We start from the raw sequence: 17,500 nt of genomic DNA, 5'->3' as shown, positions 1-17,500 counted from the left end.
TGGAAGACGGTATAGAGTCGAGTTTTATTAGACTTTTAACTCTGATCTAAGAGAAATGCCAAGAAAAATTATACTACATGCCGGTTATTTGTTTTTTCGTTAGTAACTTTTCGCTCATATACATATTTTACACCATTTTATATTCATGTAATACTTGTTTCGCCTTATTTCTCGAGTTAAATCTGTTGTTTAGAAGTGTTTTGATAATTTATATTAAAAAAGATATAAATCACGTGTGTTGGAAGTTGAACTAATTCCAAATTTGGTGAAATTTTTGTCAGTTGCAGTACGTTTAGTGGTGTTTCATTGGAATATAGGTTGCTAGTATAATAAGACTTAAATTTCGAAGATCAAACCATGTGGTAAATTTTTATTGTATTGGCTAGCCATGTGAATTTTTTTCTCATGTGAAAATGCTAGTTATAAAAGTTTAATAACGAATATGGGTTGATAATCCGAAGTGCCGTGATACTGAATGTCGTGAAACACGGATATTCTAGCCACTTAAAAATCTAGCAATGGATATGGTCTTAAGATTACTTCCCCACTCCTATTATACCCCACAGTCTGGGCACAAGAATTAGGGAAAGGCTCAAAGATGGGGGAAATTGTGGGGTATTTTTTACGAATGAATTTCATTGCTCGATACCAGATGTGTACCCTGTTTTCACCATGTTTGTCTTGTAAAGTAAAAACTTTTCTAAAATCTCTGTACATGTACAGTGACTGCGGTTACCCGTGTTTTATTGCGTGGTCTATTGGGAAACTCCTTATGGGAAAACTTTACAAAACATAATTAGTTATATATCTTATCTTATGTTTGGTGTAGTTTAGAGTTTGAGTAGTTAGATAATACCATGGATATTAGTTAAATTAGATAATTAGTTGTTTGGGGGGGGGGGGGGGGGGGGGCTAATTGCTAAGGTTTTAGTATTACTTGATTTCCACAAACACTCCTAAACATGACCTAGGCTTATTCCCCCCCCTCCCCCCTTTTTTTAATGTTGGTAAAATATTAGACATTGAGCAAGTTGGCTTTACCAGAATGCCCAGTATTACTATGGTTTGGTTTAGCTGAGATTATTTTTTATTGTATGAAGGGGAAAACCATAATGGTATTTGAATGTAGGGGAATTAACCATCCTTAGAAGTACTATGCTTGGATGGGAAAGCTTGGCAAATGTTCCCAATAAGTTGATTTAGTGTTTAGTTAAAGATCTTTTACAGCAGAATAATTTACTGCAGATTATACCATATTGAAAAGGTTAGAAGTTTGTGCGGGTTGAAAGGCTTTCTGTAAATAATTTTTGATATATAAATATATTTTGACTGATTATTATTTTCTTACCAGGCCCTGAAAAAGCAGCACCATGGGGGCTTACAAATACATGCAAGAGATCTACCGCAAGAAGCAGAGCGATGTCATGCGCTTCCTGCTCCGTGTGCGAGCCTGGCAGTACCGCCAGCTGAACAAGCTCGTCCGCGTCCCAAGGCCCACCCGCCCTGAGAAGGCCAGGAGGCTCGGCTTCAAGGCCAAGCAAGGTACGGAACATTCTCTTTCGCCTAGATTTTTAGCTCCTAAAAGCTTGCATCACTAAGGGGATTCCAGTATTTGAAATTTCTCAAGCAAGAAATGAATACAAGTTGTGGGGGATCATACTCTAGGCCACTGAAATGATGACAAAATATGCATCACCAACCGAGTGTCGTGACGACAATCTTCACCGTAATTTCTGAGACCTTGAAGTATGGGACAGGAATGCCCTGTGATTATATCTTTTTACCATGTGTAATTACTTCCTCAGGTTTTATCATCTACCGCATGCGTGTGCGCCGTGGAGGCCGCAAGCGCCCCGTCGCTAAGGGATGCACATATGGCAAGCCCAAGAGCCACGGCGTGAACCACCTGAAGCCTGTTCGCAGTCTCCAGGCTTTGGCTGAGGTTAGTGTGGTCTTGTCCCATGTAGATTGTAGACGATCTAATGATGGATTTCAGGTTTTCAAATCGTGACTTGATGCTTATTGGGTTTGAAGATATTTTACAAATAATTGATTTTGTTATAAGCGAGAAATCTTAGAGATAAAGGTTGCTAATATTACATCAAGAATGGATATCGTCCGAGGAGGAGATAGAAATATCTTAAATTTCAAAGGGTTCAAGTTAGTTTAAATCCTCCTAGAAGAGGAAGTGCAAGAGAACAAGGTAAGATGACCGGTGCTTGCCTTGCAGGAACGTGTTGGCCGTAGGCTGGGAGGTCTGCGATTGCTGAACAGCTACTGGGTTGCCCAGGACTCCACCTTCAAATACTATGAGGCCATCCTCCTTGATCCCCACCACGACAATGTTCGCCGCGATCCTACAGTTAACTGGATATGCAACGCTACCCACAAGCACCGTGAGCTGCGCGGAAAGACTGCTGCTGGACGCAGACACCGTGGTCTGGGCCGTGGCATTGGCTACTCTCACACCAAGGGAGGCTCTCACCGTGCACGCTGGCTCAGGCAGAACTCCCTCCAGCTCCACAGGAGGCGATAAGCATTTGTTTATTATTGAGCTCTTGGGCTTTAATAAAAAAAAATACAAAAATTCGGAATGTTATTTTACTCCATCGGGGGTTAATAAACTGCACTCGTCATGTACTCATCTTATTTGACCTTTCTTCAGCAATTGGTGGGGAATCTGAAGGGGAAATAATGGCGCAAAGGTCATAAAATTTCTTGGTGCTTTTGCTTTGTAGTTAAAATAAAGTACTAATGTCATGCACCCAGATCACTTTAGACTGTAACTATACACCTGAGAACTGTCTTGATCAGGTAGAAACGGGTTTTAAATTTGGTTTTGTTCAATTGAATGGGGCATTAAAGTAACCCATGTGACCAAATTTGCTTGAAATAATGTACAAGGACTTGAGGTAAGCATTCTCTAACAGTACTTCAATTTTGGAGACATATGTTTCACTTGGAATATATAACCTATAGCTTCCCAAATTATTTGCATAATATAACAAATAAAACCCCTTGTATGTAGTAAATGTTGAACATTTTGGAATATTTAATATATGCCAGGATTCCTCATCAGGTGTCAAAACTGCATTGAGAGCAAGAACTGTCAAGTGCCAGCATGTGGAACTGCCAGCTGAATCCCTCAGTTCAAACAACCAGAAGTGGCCAGTAGGCATGGATGCAAGTCTTAACAAGGTAAGATTTTTTTCCTTATTACTTATGAGTGTAATATGATTTGAAGTGCCTTGTATAAGGATATTCCATATCTTTAAAGGACTTTACAATATATCAAAAATACTGTTATGATGACCAAATATGCATCACCAACCGAGTGTCATGACGACAAATCTTCACCTATATTTCTGAGTATTTGAAAATGATAATTTGGTAAGTGAGAATTAGAACTTGGCCCTATACCATGTTTTATTACACTTTCAGGTTGCAGTACCATGTTGCCTGTGGATTCTCAAATGGCAAGCACAGGTGCTACCCCTTGACCAGAATTTGTATTATTCCACCAAGGTGAGTTTTATGCCCATGTTTGCTGTAGAATGTCACTAATGCTTTTCAAATTCTATTCATTTTGAGATGGCTTTCTTGACTTTTGATACAGTACTAAATGATGATACACCATGCACCACACAGATGGCCATGTTGAGGTTTAAATACCAATAGCTGATAATTATATAATGCAATTTGTAGAGCGTGAATTGTGCATTTTTAACGACCTTGCATATTTTCAGGTTTGTATAAGCTTTGAAGCTCTGACGGTGAAGTGAGGTCATCATCTCTAGGCTGACGTCGCCAGGAAAGACATGGGGCCCACGACAAGCAAGGTAGGAACTTTATCATGTGGCATTAATGTAACTTCATTTATGGTAGATATTAAGCACAAAGTGACTTGCAATGTTTAATTTATTATTGGATTGTTTTTAAGTGAATTGTACAGTTTAATTGATATGATGACCAAATATGCATCACCAACCGAGTGTCTTGACGACAAATCTACACCGAAATTTCTGAGTTTCCTAAGATCAGGATTTAAGAGTCCATTTAAGAGGCCTTTGAATTAATGTGTGAAAATGTCCACAGGTCGCAGGTGTGAGGATATCCACAGGAGGGATATACGCGAGGCATACTTTGATGGAACACATCAAACTCGTGTGATGTATGCAAGCTTTGGCCAAGGTATTTTAAGGATTTAGAAGTCTCTTTTCACTGTATTAATACTTTTTTTTTCCCCATAATTATGCCAATGTAATGATGATACACCATGCACCACACAGATGGCCATGTTGAGTTTTGAATACCAATATCTGATTGACATTTATCTAAGATTTGCAGAATGATTCTTGAAATGTCTTGAATTTAAACCTTGCATTTCTTTTTCAGGCTTTGGGAGACGTCTTGATAGTATTTTTGGTTCATCTCCCAGTGAAAGGACTATGTAAGTAAAACATTGTTTAAATGTTACTCTATGACCATTTACACAATGGCTAAATTGAAGTGTTAGTTAGCATTTCTAATAGTTCATTTGTGACAAATATATTCTTTCTTATTACAAACCGTTTTCAGTAAGTGATATATAAACACCTTACATTTAGGGCATTATATTAGATGAAATGAATAAATGTTAAGGAAATTACTGATATGATGACCAAATATGCATCACCAACTGAGTGTCATGACGACAGATCTTCACCGAAAAGCTGATTATTATTGAATGGAAATTGGGGATTCCTTTTGTGGATTTCAGCTGACAAAGTAATCTTTTCCAGATCAGGTGTGCGCACTCTTGTGTAAGCAGTGGATGTACGGCAAGCCTAAGAACCAACAGCAGACTTGGCACAATGTAAGTTTGGTATTTCCTAGTTGAGTTTTCCTAGTTAAAATAAAAATTCCTTTAGTACCAGAACCACCCTATTTCACCTTGGTGCTCTTTCCCCAAATACAAGAGCTTATCATAGGCAAAAATTAATACGTAGATGATGATACACCATGCACCACACAGATGGCTATGTTGAGATTTGAATACCGATTTCTGATCCATTTCTGGTTTCAAAAGGTTTTCCCTTATTTTGTAACATTCTAAAGGTTTTTTGTTTTTTTTCTTCACAGGCTTGAAAAAGATCGGTGGTGCCTGATGGATTTCTTGAACACACATGAGGTAAGCCTGTTCCTTCATTTTAAAATTATTGCTTTTGACTTTTTGTAGTATATACCACTTGCAGTGTTTACTTTTGAATACCAATATTAGATTTGTATTATGAATTCTGTATGACTGAATTGTTAGTGAAATAGTATATAGCAGTAAAAATAAATGTTCAGATAGGTCAATGAAAGAACGAATACTTTCAAAGCAATGTTGTTTTTCTAAATTCTGGAATGGAACCTAAAGTATATTTATTTGTCTTGCAGGTATGAACCCACACTTCCCATCTGTTGATCTGCTTCAGTGATTGAAAGATTTTCTTGTATTTTAACATGTTTATTATAATGGAAAATAAAAATTAATCTGATTTTTTGGTTTCAATAATAAGCCTTTCACAAGTTTTATTGACTATTATCCCTAAAATGACATCTGAACTTCCTTACATGTTTATAGTGGAAGGCAGACTAATCTGTGAATAGTGAAGGTCAGTTCAGATATTTTTGCGAATTGTCTTGTATTTAATTTTTACTTGGTCATGGTACAATGAAGTGGGGATTTGTTAATGTTGAAATGGGCCATTTTTAACTAAAAGTAAATAAGATTTATTTGTATAAATTTTATTACGGGATATTTAAGTTAACTAGTCTCATATATGATTTTCTATAATTATATATATATTTTTTTTATACTGGAGGCAGTCATTCATGAATATAATACTAATAAAAGGTGGCAGTCAGGTGTTACGTGGTACCAAACTGGAAATTACTTTTGTCTGTAATAAAATAAGCAGGTATTGCTTGCATCATTCATGTAAAATAAAAAGTATGCCTGTAATCCCTTTAGAAACGATGAGAAACTCTACAGTAATAAGGAATCTTTGGTTGGTGAGGGAGTATTCTATGGCTGCATAGTTTTAGTAGAAAGTACCTTTTCACCAAGTAGTTCTGGTGGGCACAACTGCCAGGTCCTTCGTTCAGACACTGGCATCTTAGGTGGGCAAGCCTGCAGACTGCCTGTGATTCTTGAACACGCACTGCTTGTTGGTTTGACCCCAATTACAGACCCATTTCTTGTGGGCCTTCATGTAGACATAGACCTTTTAAGAGTATTTATCTACTTTACTTGCTTGCTGTACAGTTGGTCATTACATGAATTTGACCTTTCTGGGTTCAAGTAAACTGCATTGCATAGATGGCAAGCCTTTGGGCCACCTTGTCAATCAAGTGCAGTGAAATGGATTATGCTCTGCCAGACAAATGCTATTGAAAATGCGTTTGAAGCAGCATATAATTTTCAATGATCTACCTAGATGAGCCAACTTTATATGAATCGTCGGAAATGGAGAAACCTTGAGTAAAACTTCACTATTATGAAGCTTTCCTCACGATTCTCCATTTCTGGCATCATATTGTGAAAAGCTCTACCTCTCTATCTAGACAGGGAAGCTGCCTCCACCCTGTGTGATACTGAAACTTCTCCTATAACAGTATCCTGTCATGATCCTGGGAAAGAATTGGCTAATGAAAGGGCAATGGGTGCTGCTACCTGCCTTGTATACTGCTGATTTCTCTCTCTCACCATGACCTGAAGCCCCAGATTAGAGAATTACTAAGATCAGTGGAGAAACCAAAACCGCAACACTGAATCTAGTAAGACCTTTGTATCTGGTATGAACAGAAAGATAGTGATTCGTAACCCTGCTAGAACAACCAACACATTTGACACATGGATGGTTGATGGCTAGATCCCCAAATACTACTTGCAAAGAATGACAGGTCATTAACTGTAGCCCATGTTGCAAAAAGCTATGCAGTAGTTGAGGAATCCCGAAACACTTGCAACTGGCATTTACTCTAAGAATGTTAACCAGAGGACAAAGAATGTTTCTAGTCTTAGATTTCCTCTGGGAAACAAACCTATACAAGTTATAGGAGGCTATAATCTTAAATCCATATAGAATATGGAGAAATACTATGTTTAACTATTTTAACAAACTTAAGTTTTTTAAAAGGATTTTAATAAGATTATCAAGCTGCTGACGTGACAAATAATTCTTAACCCTCTCTGGACGGGTGGTACACATTGGTACCGCTCATTCAAAAGCCCGGTGGCACCATATGGTGCTAGTCATGTAATTGATTTAGGCCTAAGCGTTTGAAAGCCCCGGCATTAGAACCATTTAAGGCTAGAATGGCCCCGGTGAGAATGGGTTAATCAGTCCCACAACTAAAAAATAGTGTTGAAATGCAAGTAATTTAGGGAAAAAGGGGCAATACAGTTGTGCATAAATAAGAAATAAAATGCTAGTTCCCTGTAAAACATTTGGAAAATGTCTGGAGCTCAAAATTTCCACTGGGAATCTATCCCTCCATCCAGACCTTGCCTTATTAGTCAAGACTCTTGACTAATGAGATTGAATGGCATAAGGTGGCTGTGCGACAAACGGGAGGAAAAACAAGAAATAACCTTTCTCAATATTAGGAATATGGTGAAGAAAACCTCTTTTTTCAGTTTTTTTGTATAATAGTTTCCATAATTATTTTGTAGTGGATCTCTGAACTCCTATTTAGAAAGGTGAAAAGTTTTTTATATCCAAACGAGAGAGAAAATGTGAAAAGTAAGATTTATACTAGATCAAGCTCTTTATATTTTAGACTTAAAAAGCTGTGAGTGGTCCATATTGAAAAAAACTTGATATTAATGTTTTAGCTAAAAAGTTATACATCTCTACAAAAGTATTTTGTGGTACACAAAAATAAACTGAAATAGATACAGCCTGAAAGTTCCCTATCCCACTTTCACTATGCTGCAACTGACCATAGATGTTGGTGCAGTAAAAAATATATAAACAGTCAAGTTCCACCTTCATTTGTAAGAATGGATAACCAAAGGAAGAGAAAGGGCTTTTCCCATTCTGGGTGGTGAGAACTCGCTCCCCATTTGGTTACTCCAAAAGCATCTTTTAAAAAGTACAGAACATTAATACACAGTCTTCATACTTGCCATCAAAGCATAGGGAGAGAATGGTATAGATCTGCCAGAAATATGCATGAAGTTACCCTTTACAGGTTAGTATAAGCGAGATTGTTTCCCAGTGAATGGAGTTCCCTGTACAGACTCCCATCTATATTTAAATGCTGGCACTTTAGTTTCAATTAAAATAAATGTTCTAAGCTGTCAGATTTTCAGTACTGGTTATTTCAATCCAAAATATGTAATAGGAAATACTTCTCCCTTGTATCTTTTCTATTGTTTTTTCAAGACTAACATATATGGCAATCAAGAGACAGACATATGCTAAAACAAGTCAATAGTGCTTTTGATAGTCTTTCAAATACCTGAAATAATGGTAAGGATCAACATTATGACAGATGTGCAATTTAATCTCTTCACTTCCTACTAACTTAACAAAAGGTAAATACTGTCAGCATACAGCAACACTTCTAAAGCTTTACAAAATAAGGCATCTCAGTACATGCATTTTATTGATTTTATTGCATGATAATTTACAGAGGTATCATAGAAGCAAAACATTCTTCTGGGTTAAGGTATAATTTAGTCATAAACAATTTGGATGTTGACAAAACCTTGGTCAAAAATAACAAAAAACTTTTAGGTATACAGATACATCTTGCGATAATGTCAATTGATGATCCTAAAATTTTTCTTCTAAAAATCCATATCCAATTCCCCATGACTGAGTATATTCTGTTATACTCTATACTGATTATATTCATATAATGTAAGCAAGTCTAGTAATACACAAGGAAAAAGCAAAGTAAAAGTCAAGTTTTGAGGTGACGCGCGTCTATTGTCAATCGGTCATTCCGTTTGTCAATTTTCTTTTAATGAATCCCATATATTTGATTTATATATTTTGACTTGATGGTTGGCGATTTTAATGGGATAATAAAGGTGCAGAATGTGAAAGTAATTTTAATGGGAATTTTCCTTGCGAGATTGATAATTAAAAATGAAATGCTATTCCAGTTTAGAATGGAAGTTGGGTTTTCAAGCAGGAAGTTTTCTCAATTGCTTGCATTAACCCATTGGTTGCAGTTTTAAATAAATATTTGTGCAGTAGGATGGCTGGTTTACATTGTCTGGCACAGTGCCATCTGCGTCTATGACCGACTCTGCCTTTGCAGCAAATCGTGCCATCCGCTGCTAATGGTTTAAAAGCTTATGCATGGTTGGAAGAAAGAGCAAATGAAAGACCAGATAAGAATCATGGTGTATATATATATTTGATTTAAAGACATTATAGATATTTACACAATGGACACCAAGGAGTTCTTGCATTTGGTAACACCTGCAAGGAAATATGTAAAAATTACAATAAATACTAACACCTGCTTAGAGCCCATAATTAGGGACTCTCAGACACTTCCCAGTGTATACCAGAGAACACACAACTTCTCTTGTAAACAGGTTTTCTTATTTAGATGATGATCTCGGTGTCGCCCAGCTCCTCGTCCTCTGGCAGCTGGACCTTGTCGATGCTGACCAGGTTAGGGTCGATTAAGGGTAGTCCCTCAGCCTCTCGTCGTCTCAGCTCCAGGTAGCCTTCGCGCTGTGCCCAGTCAATCATTCTGAAAAGCAGGAAGGCTTGGTGAAAGGGCATTCTGAGCTTTAAGAAATAATCACCAACATTAACAGATTCGCCAAGATGAGCATATACTTCAGCGTCATAACTGAATCACATGATCGGTCACTTCCGCAAAATTTATCTCTGCAAACATTAAGCCAATAACTGGAGACTTGCTCGCACCTGTAATCAGGCATGTAGGCCCAGATGAAGCCACCAAATACGAGGCACAGCGTGACGGAGCAGAAGAACGTCAAGTGCATCACCGTGTTGTCCTTGGTCTCCGACTCATAGCTGAAGCCCCAGCTGATCCAATTCTGGAATGCAAAATAACCATTCGGTGTGAGGGATGGAGGATGTACGAGATTATTAGTGAATAAATCTAAAACACTGAATATAATTTGTCAGAATACATATCAATATTCTAAAAAATAACCTATTCAACATTTTTACAGTATGAATGGCATATGTCAAAGACAGACAAATGGACACATGTGTATATGTGTGTGTATGTAAGTGTATGTGTACACACAAAAAAAAAGAAAAAAGAAAAAAGAAAATAAAACACAAACTATCAGATTACCCATCTCAATAGGAGACTGAAACAAAACTCAATCTTGAGCATTTGAAAGGCAGCAGCACAATCAGGTATTACAAATTGTACTCCAGGACTCAGATTGGCTACATAAACAGTCAACAAACTACCTAAAATATTCTAGCAAGACACAGCTTGTAGACATTTCTGGCAATTTATGGTCGCAAATGGTACCAGTCTAAGCTCCTACTCGTCAGAATATATGTAATATAGGTTTGTTGGTCTGTGCTGCAGCGCAAGCATGAATGGGTCCATGCATTAAAAATTCATATTTTTATAGTCTCAGACTTCCAATGAATGCCTATACCCCTTGAAATCTCAGTCTCAATATCTGTCTTTCTTTCTCTCAACTAAAAATAATAAACTTTGCCATGCACTCATAACAAGTATCATGGGGATTGTGGTTGAGTACTCATATTTTGTGTCATTAACATTTGAGAAACAGAATACAAACAAGATATCTACGAATATTTGATTCTTTTTGGATATGATCTCAGTTTGTAACTTTCACAGAAAACAAACAAGATTCCTTGCCAAGCATACAATATGAACAAATGTTTTCATTGATCATTCATAATACACGGTAGGAACACTAAAATGTCCTTGCTTTTAAAAAGTTTTTTAATATGAGAATTATTGGTAGATCTTTCTAACACTGGTAAATATCTGGCAAAATTACTCAATATATATTAAAGAGTTCAGAATTAATGAGTTAAGAATTACAGTTCAACTTTCTTACATTTTCTTTTGAATCTTTATGCTTTTCTTGGTTTGGGTTTAATTTTCCCCAAAGAAGAAGAAGAAGAAGAAATATATATATATATATCTTAATTCTATATTGTTTTTTATCAATGCTTAGTCAACATTATAACTTTCTGGCAACATAAGTAATTAATATAGTGTTCCTACTCATGCTGGTTAATTGTTGTACTAGACACAATCCAAAACAGAATTATGTTCCTCAGCATTCCTATTGTATTCAACTTTTTCAACACCACCACAGATAAGAATAAAACAACAATCATCTTTCTTCTATGGTAATACCTATCAAAATGATAAACAGTACCATAAAACATGAAATATGATATTCTATCCAAGACATCTTTGTACCTTTCTACCAAAATATTATAGACATTTCCACTGGAAGAGGGCACGTCAAATGATAATGCTCGTGCGAGATAAGGTTGAAATGAAAATTGGGTCATCGGTAAATATGTGTAACCCAATCATAATTAACCCATTGGAGCCGGCTGACGTGATAGCACGTATTGTGATTTTTGCGTCAGACGCCCTGGATGAGCTATGAGGGGAAGCCGTGCGCTCGGGTAGAGCGAATGGGCAACCCAGGCTCGCGGCTTGTGTGCCCGAGAATCTCGAGGAGTTAGGGTTGTGCGTTCGAGAACCCTGGTATTGCGACCGCGCAAAGCCGGAACAGCCCCGGTGTGAATGGGTTAAACTGACTAGAACTTACCAACCACGACCGATCACTAGTCAAATGTTATGAGGAACTTAAAAAGTTTTTATTAGAAAACTGCATTCATGTGCAGTGAGTGGTTCACCAGATATATCAAAGTTTCTGAAGAATAAGAGCCACTTAACATAACATGAAAGGCACAAAGAAAGAAAGAAAGAAAGAAAGAAAGAAAAAAGTCTAAAGATTTTGCCCCAAATGCATTCCTGCTGCCTGATTCTTGGAGTTTTACTTCATATTCTGGGCTTCTCCATTCATACCTTACTAAAATATAACCTCTCAGCTGCAGCATACAACCTAAAAGAATATTTTGTAATAACTGTTCTATGATAAACATTATAAAAAACATTTTAACAACAAGTACAATCACTATTCAAAATTACCATGTGACCTTCATTTTTTTTTTTTTAATCTCTTTCAAGCATCCCTCAAAAAGTGCGTAAATCCAGCAGTAAATCATAACTCAAAATAATATAATAACTGTTGTACCAAGGAAAATTATGCGACGACATAAATCGAGTCGTGAGAAGAAGGTGCTCGGTGCTGCCTACTCAAATGCCGAGACCTCAACTTTGGTGCATTTGCCTAGTTCTTACGCAAGGTATTATATTCCTTTGGGTCGTATTTTAAAGCTAAATTGTTGTTGCGCTGCTTGTGGCATACTCGAAAGGTGAACAATTATCCTTCTTGTTACGGCAATATTTACAGCGTTATTTATAAAGAAAGTACGATAGAATATCTTCCGAGGTGATTCTATGCAGCCGAAATGCTACACATTAGTGTGATATGATTCGAAAAGCTTTTGAGTATCAAATAAAAACTAAAAATATGGGGTTGAACTTAGCACCATATATCCAGGGTGAGCTTTCCTGAATCGGTAAGAGAATTAGGAATCACGAGGCCATCCGAGGAAAATAATCAGACAACCAAGAGTGTTGCTCATGTGGGTTTTATGTCTACACTTCAGACAATGATACCTATGTATTAACCCTCTCTGGACGGGTGGTACACTACGGTACCGCTCATTCAAGGGCTCGGTGGCCGGGTGGCACCATATGGTGCAAGTCATTTAACTGATTTAGGCCTAAGCGTTCAAAAGCCCCAGCATTGTGACATGCAAGGCTGGAATGTCCCCGTCGTGAGTGGGTTAAGGAAAAACAGTTCATGATTAAATTGTGACGGGGTTATTGGGTTGGAACACCAACACAATGGGATTTATATAGAGAGGCAGACCCCTGAATATAAATATAAAAATATAAAAAAGGAACACTGATTGAACACCACCAAAACAGCTCTCAACTACCATTTGTTTTCGTAAATTCCTGGTGTAAAAAACAAACTTATAAAACCTGTAAGTCAGCAACGAAACAAGGGTTATTTCCTGATCATTTCGACTAAAAGAACTACAGAAACTGTTGCAGAAATTTAAGGGTAGAGGGCCACAATAATAATAATAATAATAATTATAATAATAAAAAAAAAATCCATATCTAATATTGTCAAATATTATTTATAGCAAGTACATGGTCTCAATCCCTCCACCCTCCTCTTCTGGGTAATAATTATCCCTTAGTTCTCCCTTAGTTACGCTGCTTTTAATTAAAAGGCAAAGAACCCAAAGGCAAGCCGTGTCTCGACCGATCAGCTGATCCCCAAAACACGAGCAAAATCTTCCTCTAAATAAACAAGAAACAAAAACGTACACAAATTACATACCAAAATGCCGTAAGATGCGTAATACACACACACACATACTAATGACTTTCGCAAAAAAAACGATCATATACATATATTATAAATCCATTTTTTCTTCTCTTTGGCAAGAAATAAAAAAGAGTAAAAATTTCCCCGGATTCGGCTCACCTTCTCAGCCACGGCGTCTGTCTGCTGTTGGGTCTTGGCCTGTCCCACCAGGGCGTCCGTGAGGTTGACAGTGTCCTTGTTCTTCTTGGAGGTGGAAATTCCCGCCGCCCTGACCACGCACGGCCGGAAAACGGAAGGATTTAGGCGGATCACTCGACCTCCGAGTCTCACGAGCGACGCCATCTTGCTCACTGCCGGGGAGCGACGACGAACCTAAAGTATTTCGGGAAGAGAGAGAATTCGGTCGGTTCGGAGAAAATAAAACTTTTTTGATTATTTACGGTTATATCGATGGGGTTAAATGTCCTTTTACGATTATATCAATGGGGTTAAATGCCCTACGGTGTATTTTGTTACATGAGAGAGGGTTTTTAATCTTACAGTTTTGGCTACAGTGTGAAATAGCTTTTACAAGTAAGTCATAATACTTATCCAAATCAATCTCCCCTCAGCCTATTCCATTATTCAACGACGATAAAAAAATATACCGAAATGAATAAAAAGAGAAAATGTAGAAGACTAAGCCCATAAAACCCATCAGATATCCATATGGTATTTGTCAGGCTACGAACTTAAAAATTATTTCTTCCGAGCAAATCAAGAAATTAAATCAATTTTAATTCCTTTTATAATTATGGGAATGTGTCCTTCATATGGGACTAACTTAATCATGAATAAACTCAGGTAATCAAGAAAGATATCACCATTATCATCATTAATAATATCAATATCATATCTTTCATATATTATATTAATACTATTATCGTTATCATTAATAATTATTCTTATGCTGATAATAATGCGAAGGGGGATGATAACAATAATAATGATGATGATAAAGGTGATGATTAGGGTTATAATGATGATGGTAATGATGATAATAATGATAACGATGATAAAGAGGATGATGATGATAATGAAAATAATTATGATAATGATGATGGTGGTAATAATAAAAATATTGATAATAATAATGATCACAATGCTAGTAATGATAATGATGTGATAATACTAATGATAAGATTAATAACGGTAGTAATAATAGCAGAAATAATGATAATGATGATATGGAACTTATAATGATGATGATAATGATAATAATAATGATGATGATGATAATGAGAGTAATGATGGTAATGACAATAATAATGATAATGATAATAATAATAACGATAATAATGATGATAATACTGATGGCATTAATGATAATGGTATTAATAACGATATTTTTCATTAACAATACTGATAATGATACAATCAACAATGATCATTATATTCATTATAATGATAATGATAATGATAATAACAATAACAAATAAAATGACGATTATAACACTAATCATCATTATTGCCATTATTCTCTATTACTATTCTCATTATTATCACTGATATAATTATCATAATTTCTGATATCATTATCATCATTGTTATTATCACTGTTATTGTCATTTTGTATTATCGCTTTCATTATAATTTCTGTTATCCTTATCATTATCATCAATGCTATCATTATCATTACATTCATCGTTACTGTAATTACAACGATGATAATGATTATTACGACTATCATCGTCATTCTTATTAATGTTAGTAGCACCAGAGCTGTAATATAATTTTTATTATTTCTGTCCTTTTTAGTTCACCTTTATCATTATTCTCCTTATCCGTATTGTTTTTTTCCTCATACTTGTTACTATTGTCATTATTATTATGGTCATCATCATTAATAAAAATATTGATAATAATAATGATCACAATGCTAGTAATGATAATGATGTGATAATACTAATGATAAGATTAATAACGGTAGTAATAATAGCAGAAATAATGATAATGATGATATGGAACTTATAATGATAATGATAATGATAATAATAATGATGATGATGATAATGAGAGTAATGATGGTAATGACAATAATAATGATAATGATAATAATAATAACGATAATAATGATGATAATACTGATGGCATTAATGATAATGGTATTAATAACGATATTTTTCATTAACAATAATGATAATGGTAGTAATGCTAATAATGCTAGTAATGTTAACAATAACAATAATAACTATGATAATGATCATAATGAGGATAATAATGATACAAGCAAATATTATCATTATATTCATTATAATGATAATAAAGATAACAAATAAAATGACGATTATAACAATAATCATCATTATTGCCATCATTTGTATTACTATTCTCATCATTATTATCACTGATAATTATTATTATAAATTATTATAATTTCTGATATCATTATCATCATTGTTATTATCACTGTTATTATCCTTTTGTATTATCGCTTTCATTATCATTTCTGTTATCCTTATCATTATCATCAATGCTATCATTATCATTACATTCATCGTTACTGTAATTACAACGATGATAATGATTATTACGACTATCATCGTCATTGTTATTAATGTTAGTAGCACCAGAGCTGTAATATAATTTTTATTATTTCTCTCCTTTTTAGTTCACCTTTATCATTATACTCCTTATCCGTATTGTCTTTTTCATCATACTTGTTACTATTGTCATTATTATTATGGTTATCATCATTAATGTTGTTATTAGAGTGATTATTACCATCTCTATTGTTATTTATCAATCTGATTAACATAATTCATCAACTCATTAATTCCTTCATTCACTTGTTCCTCTATTTCTCCATTTATCTATTAAGTTACCAATTCATCTATTAATTGAGTAAGGCATGTACAGTTTGTACACCCACACGCATACACATGTACACGCAAACGCATACATACACACGCGCACGCATCCACACACACACACACATACACGAACAAACACACACACACACATACACGAACACACACACACACACACATATATATATTTATAAATATATAAATATATATATATACATATATATATATATACATACATACCATATATGTATATATTTATAAATATATATTTATATATTCATATGTACATATATGTATATATAAATAAATTAATCTAGTAATTGAGTAACTAACTGGTTAATAGGAATGATTCAATCTTGTTTACATCCGTTCACTAGTTCTCTCATTCATAAGATCCTTCATTCATAGCTTTGTTGATTTCTCCGTCCCTCCATTGCTCAGGGTTCCTTCAGTAAATCCTCAAAAATAGACAGTCACAGTAGTGAGGCTTTTATAAAAACAACAACAACGTTTTTCTGCTAAATTCTAGTAATTGTTTATATATATATATATATATATATATATATATATATATATATATATATATATATATATATATATATATATATATATATATATATATATATATATATATATATATAACTACGGCATGGCATGGCCTATTCACGACTCTTTTTGCTTTTGAATTACGTGAAAATTTGCTTTGATTTAAAATATCGTTTCTGACTTATCCACTATGTCTTTTTTTTCCTGATAATTTTCACTTTTACAAGGATTTTTGTCCAGGCAAACGGAGTCCCACAAGGAAGTGTCCTATCACCAATAACATTTTTGTTTATGATAAATTACACTTTATCATCTCTCTCTCTGATATTTTTTCCCCAAGAAAAGATTATTTTTTTATTTTTTTTATTTTATCATTTTTTTTTATAACCTGTTGGTGAAGGCCCAACACCTGACTGACTCTAGACGATCATCCGATAACTAAAAATCCCACTAGATTATTAATAGTAGGTAAGTAGAATAAACTGGAAAGGCCATATAGACAATAGACAAGTGGGCTGAGTATCTGCACAGACGTATTTTCCGCCCATTTGGCATCAATAACGAACAAGCAGTTCTGTTGTCTGTTCGTGAT

General features: G+C 35.1%; 2 protein-coding genes and 1 long non-coding RNA gene across 5 annotated transcripts in view; 2 read left to right on the top strand and 1 right to left on the bottom strand.

The window, feature by feature from the left end:
• RpL15 (ribosomal protein L15) overlaps positions 1-2,587 on the top strand; it is a 2,943-nt gene extending 356 nt beyond the window's left edge. The window contains exons 1-4 of one of the 2 annotated variants that reach the window (XM_086533620.1): positions 1,230-1,264; positions 1,352-1,542; positions 1,806-1,942; positions 2,231-2,587. In XM_086533620.1, coding sequence (XP_086389746.1) covers positions 1,371-1,542; positions 1,806-1,942; positions 2,231-2,536 — 615 coding nt within the window. In that variant the 5' untranslated portion in view covers positions 1,230-1,264; positions 1,352-1,370 and the 3' untranslated portion in view covers positions 2,537-2,587. Of the gene's footprint in view, positions 1-1,229; positions 1,265-1,351; positions 1,543-1,805; positions 1,943-2,230 lie in introns of those variants that run through there. The other variant, XM_043035405.2, reaches the window with a different exon arrangement.
• An 801-nt stretch (positions 2,588-3,388) lies between these two features.
• On the top strand, positions 3,389-5,522 carry LOC147467013 (uncharacterized). Of its 2 annotated transcripts, XR_015190723.1 has the most exons (7): positions 3,389-3,525; positions 3,747-3,839; positions 4,096-4,191; positions 4,396-4,450; positions 4,787-4,855; positions 5,122-5,170; positions 5,422-5,522. It is a non-coding gene; the product is annotated as an uncharacterized LOC147467013 (long non-coding RNA). The 2 variants fall into 2 exon arrangements; XR_015190724.1 differs by lacking the exons at positions 3,389-3,525; positions 3,747-3,839 and having other exon boundaries at positions 4,106-4,191; positions 4,782-4,855.
• Positions 5,523-9,377: 3,855 nt separating this feature from the next.
• On the bottom strand, positions 9,378-13,891 carry NP15.6 (NADH dehydrogenase [ubiquinone] 1 beta subcomplex subunit NP15.6). Its single transcript, XM_043035402.2, has 3 exons — positions 13,673-13,891; positions 9,927-10,060; positions 9,378-9,747 (listed from the first exon to the last, which is right to left on the bottom strand). Exons 1-3 carry the CDS (start codon positions 13,853-13,855, stop codon positions 9,597-9,599), a joined length of 468 nt encoding a protein of 155 aa, XP_042891336.1. The 5' UTR covers positions 13,856-13,891; the 3' UTR covers positions 9,378-9,596.
• Between the last annotated feature and the right edge of the window lie 3,609 nt (positions 13,892-17,500).

The sequence above is a fragment of the Penaeus japonicus genome, unplaced genomic scaffold (assembly GCF_977035675.1).
Source record: "Penaeus japonicus unplaced genomic scaffold, GWHDUDI00000001_assembly GWHDUDI00000039, whole genome shotgun sequence".
Taxonomy (NCBI): domain Eukaryota; kingdom Metazoa; phylum Arthropoda; class Malacostraca; order Decapoda; family Penaeidae; genus Penaeus; species Penaeus japonicus.
Note: the sequence above shows the minus strand (reverse complement) of the source record. Positions and strands in the feature narration are given on the sequence as shown.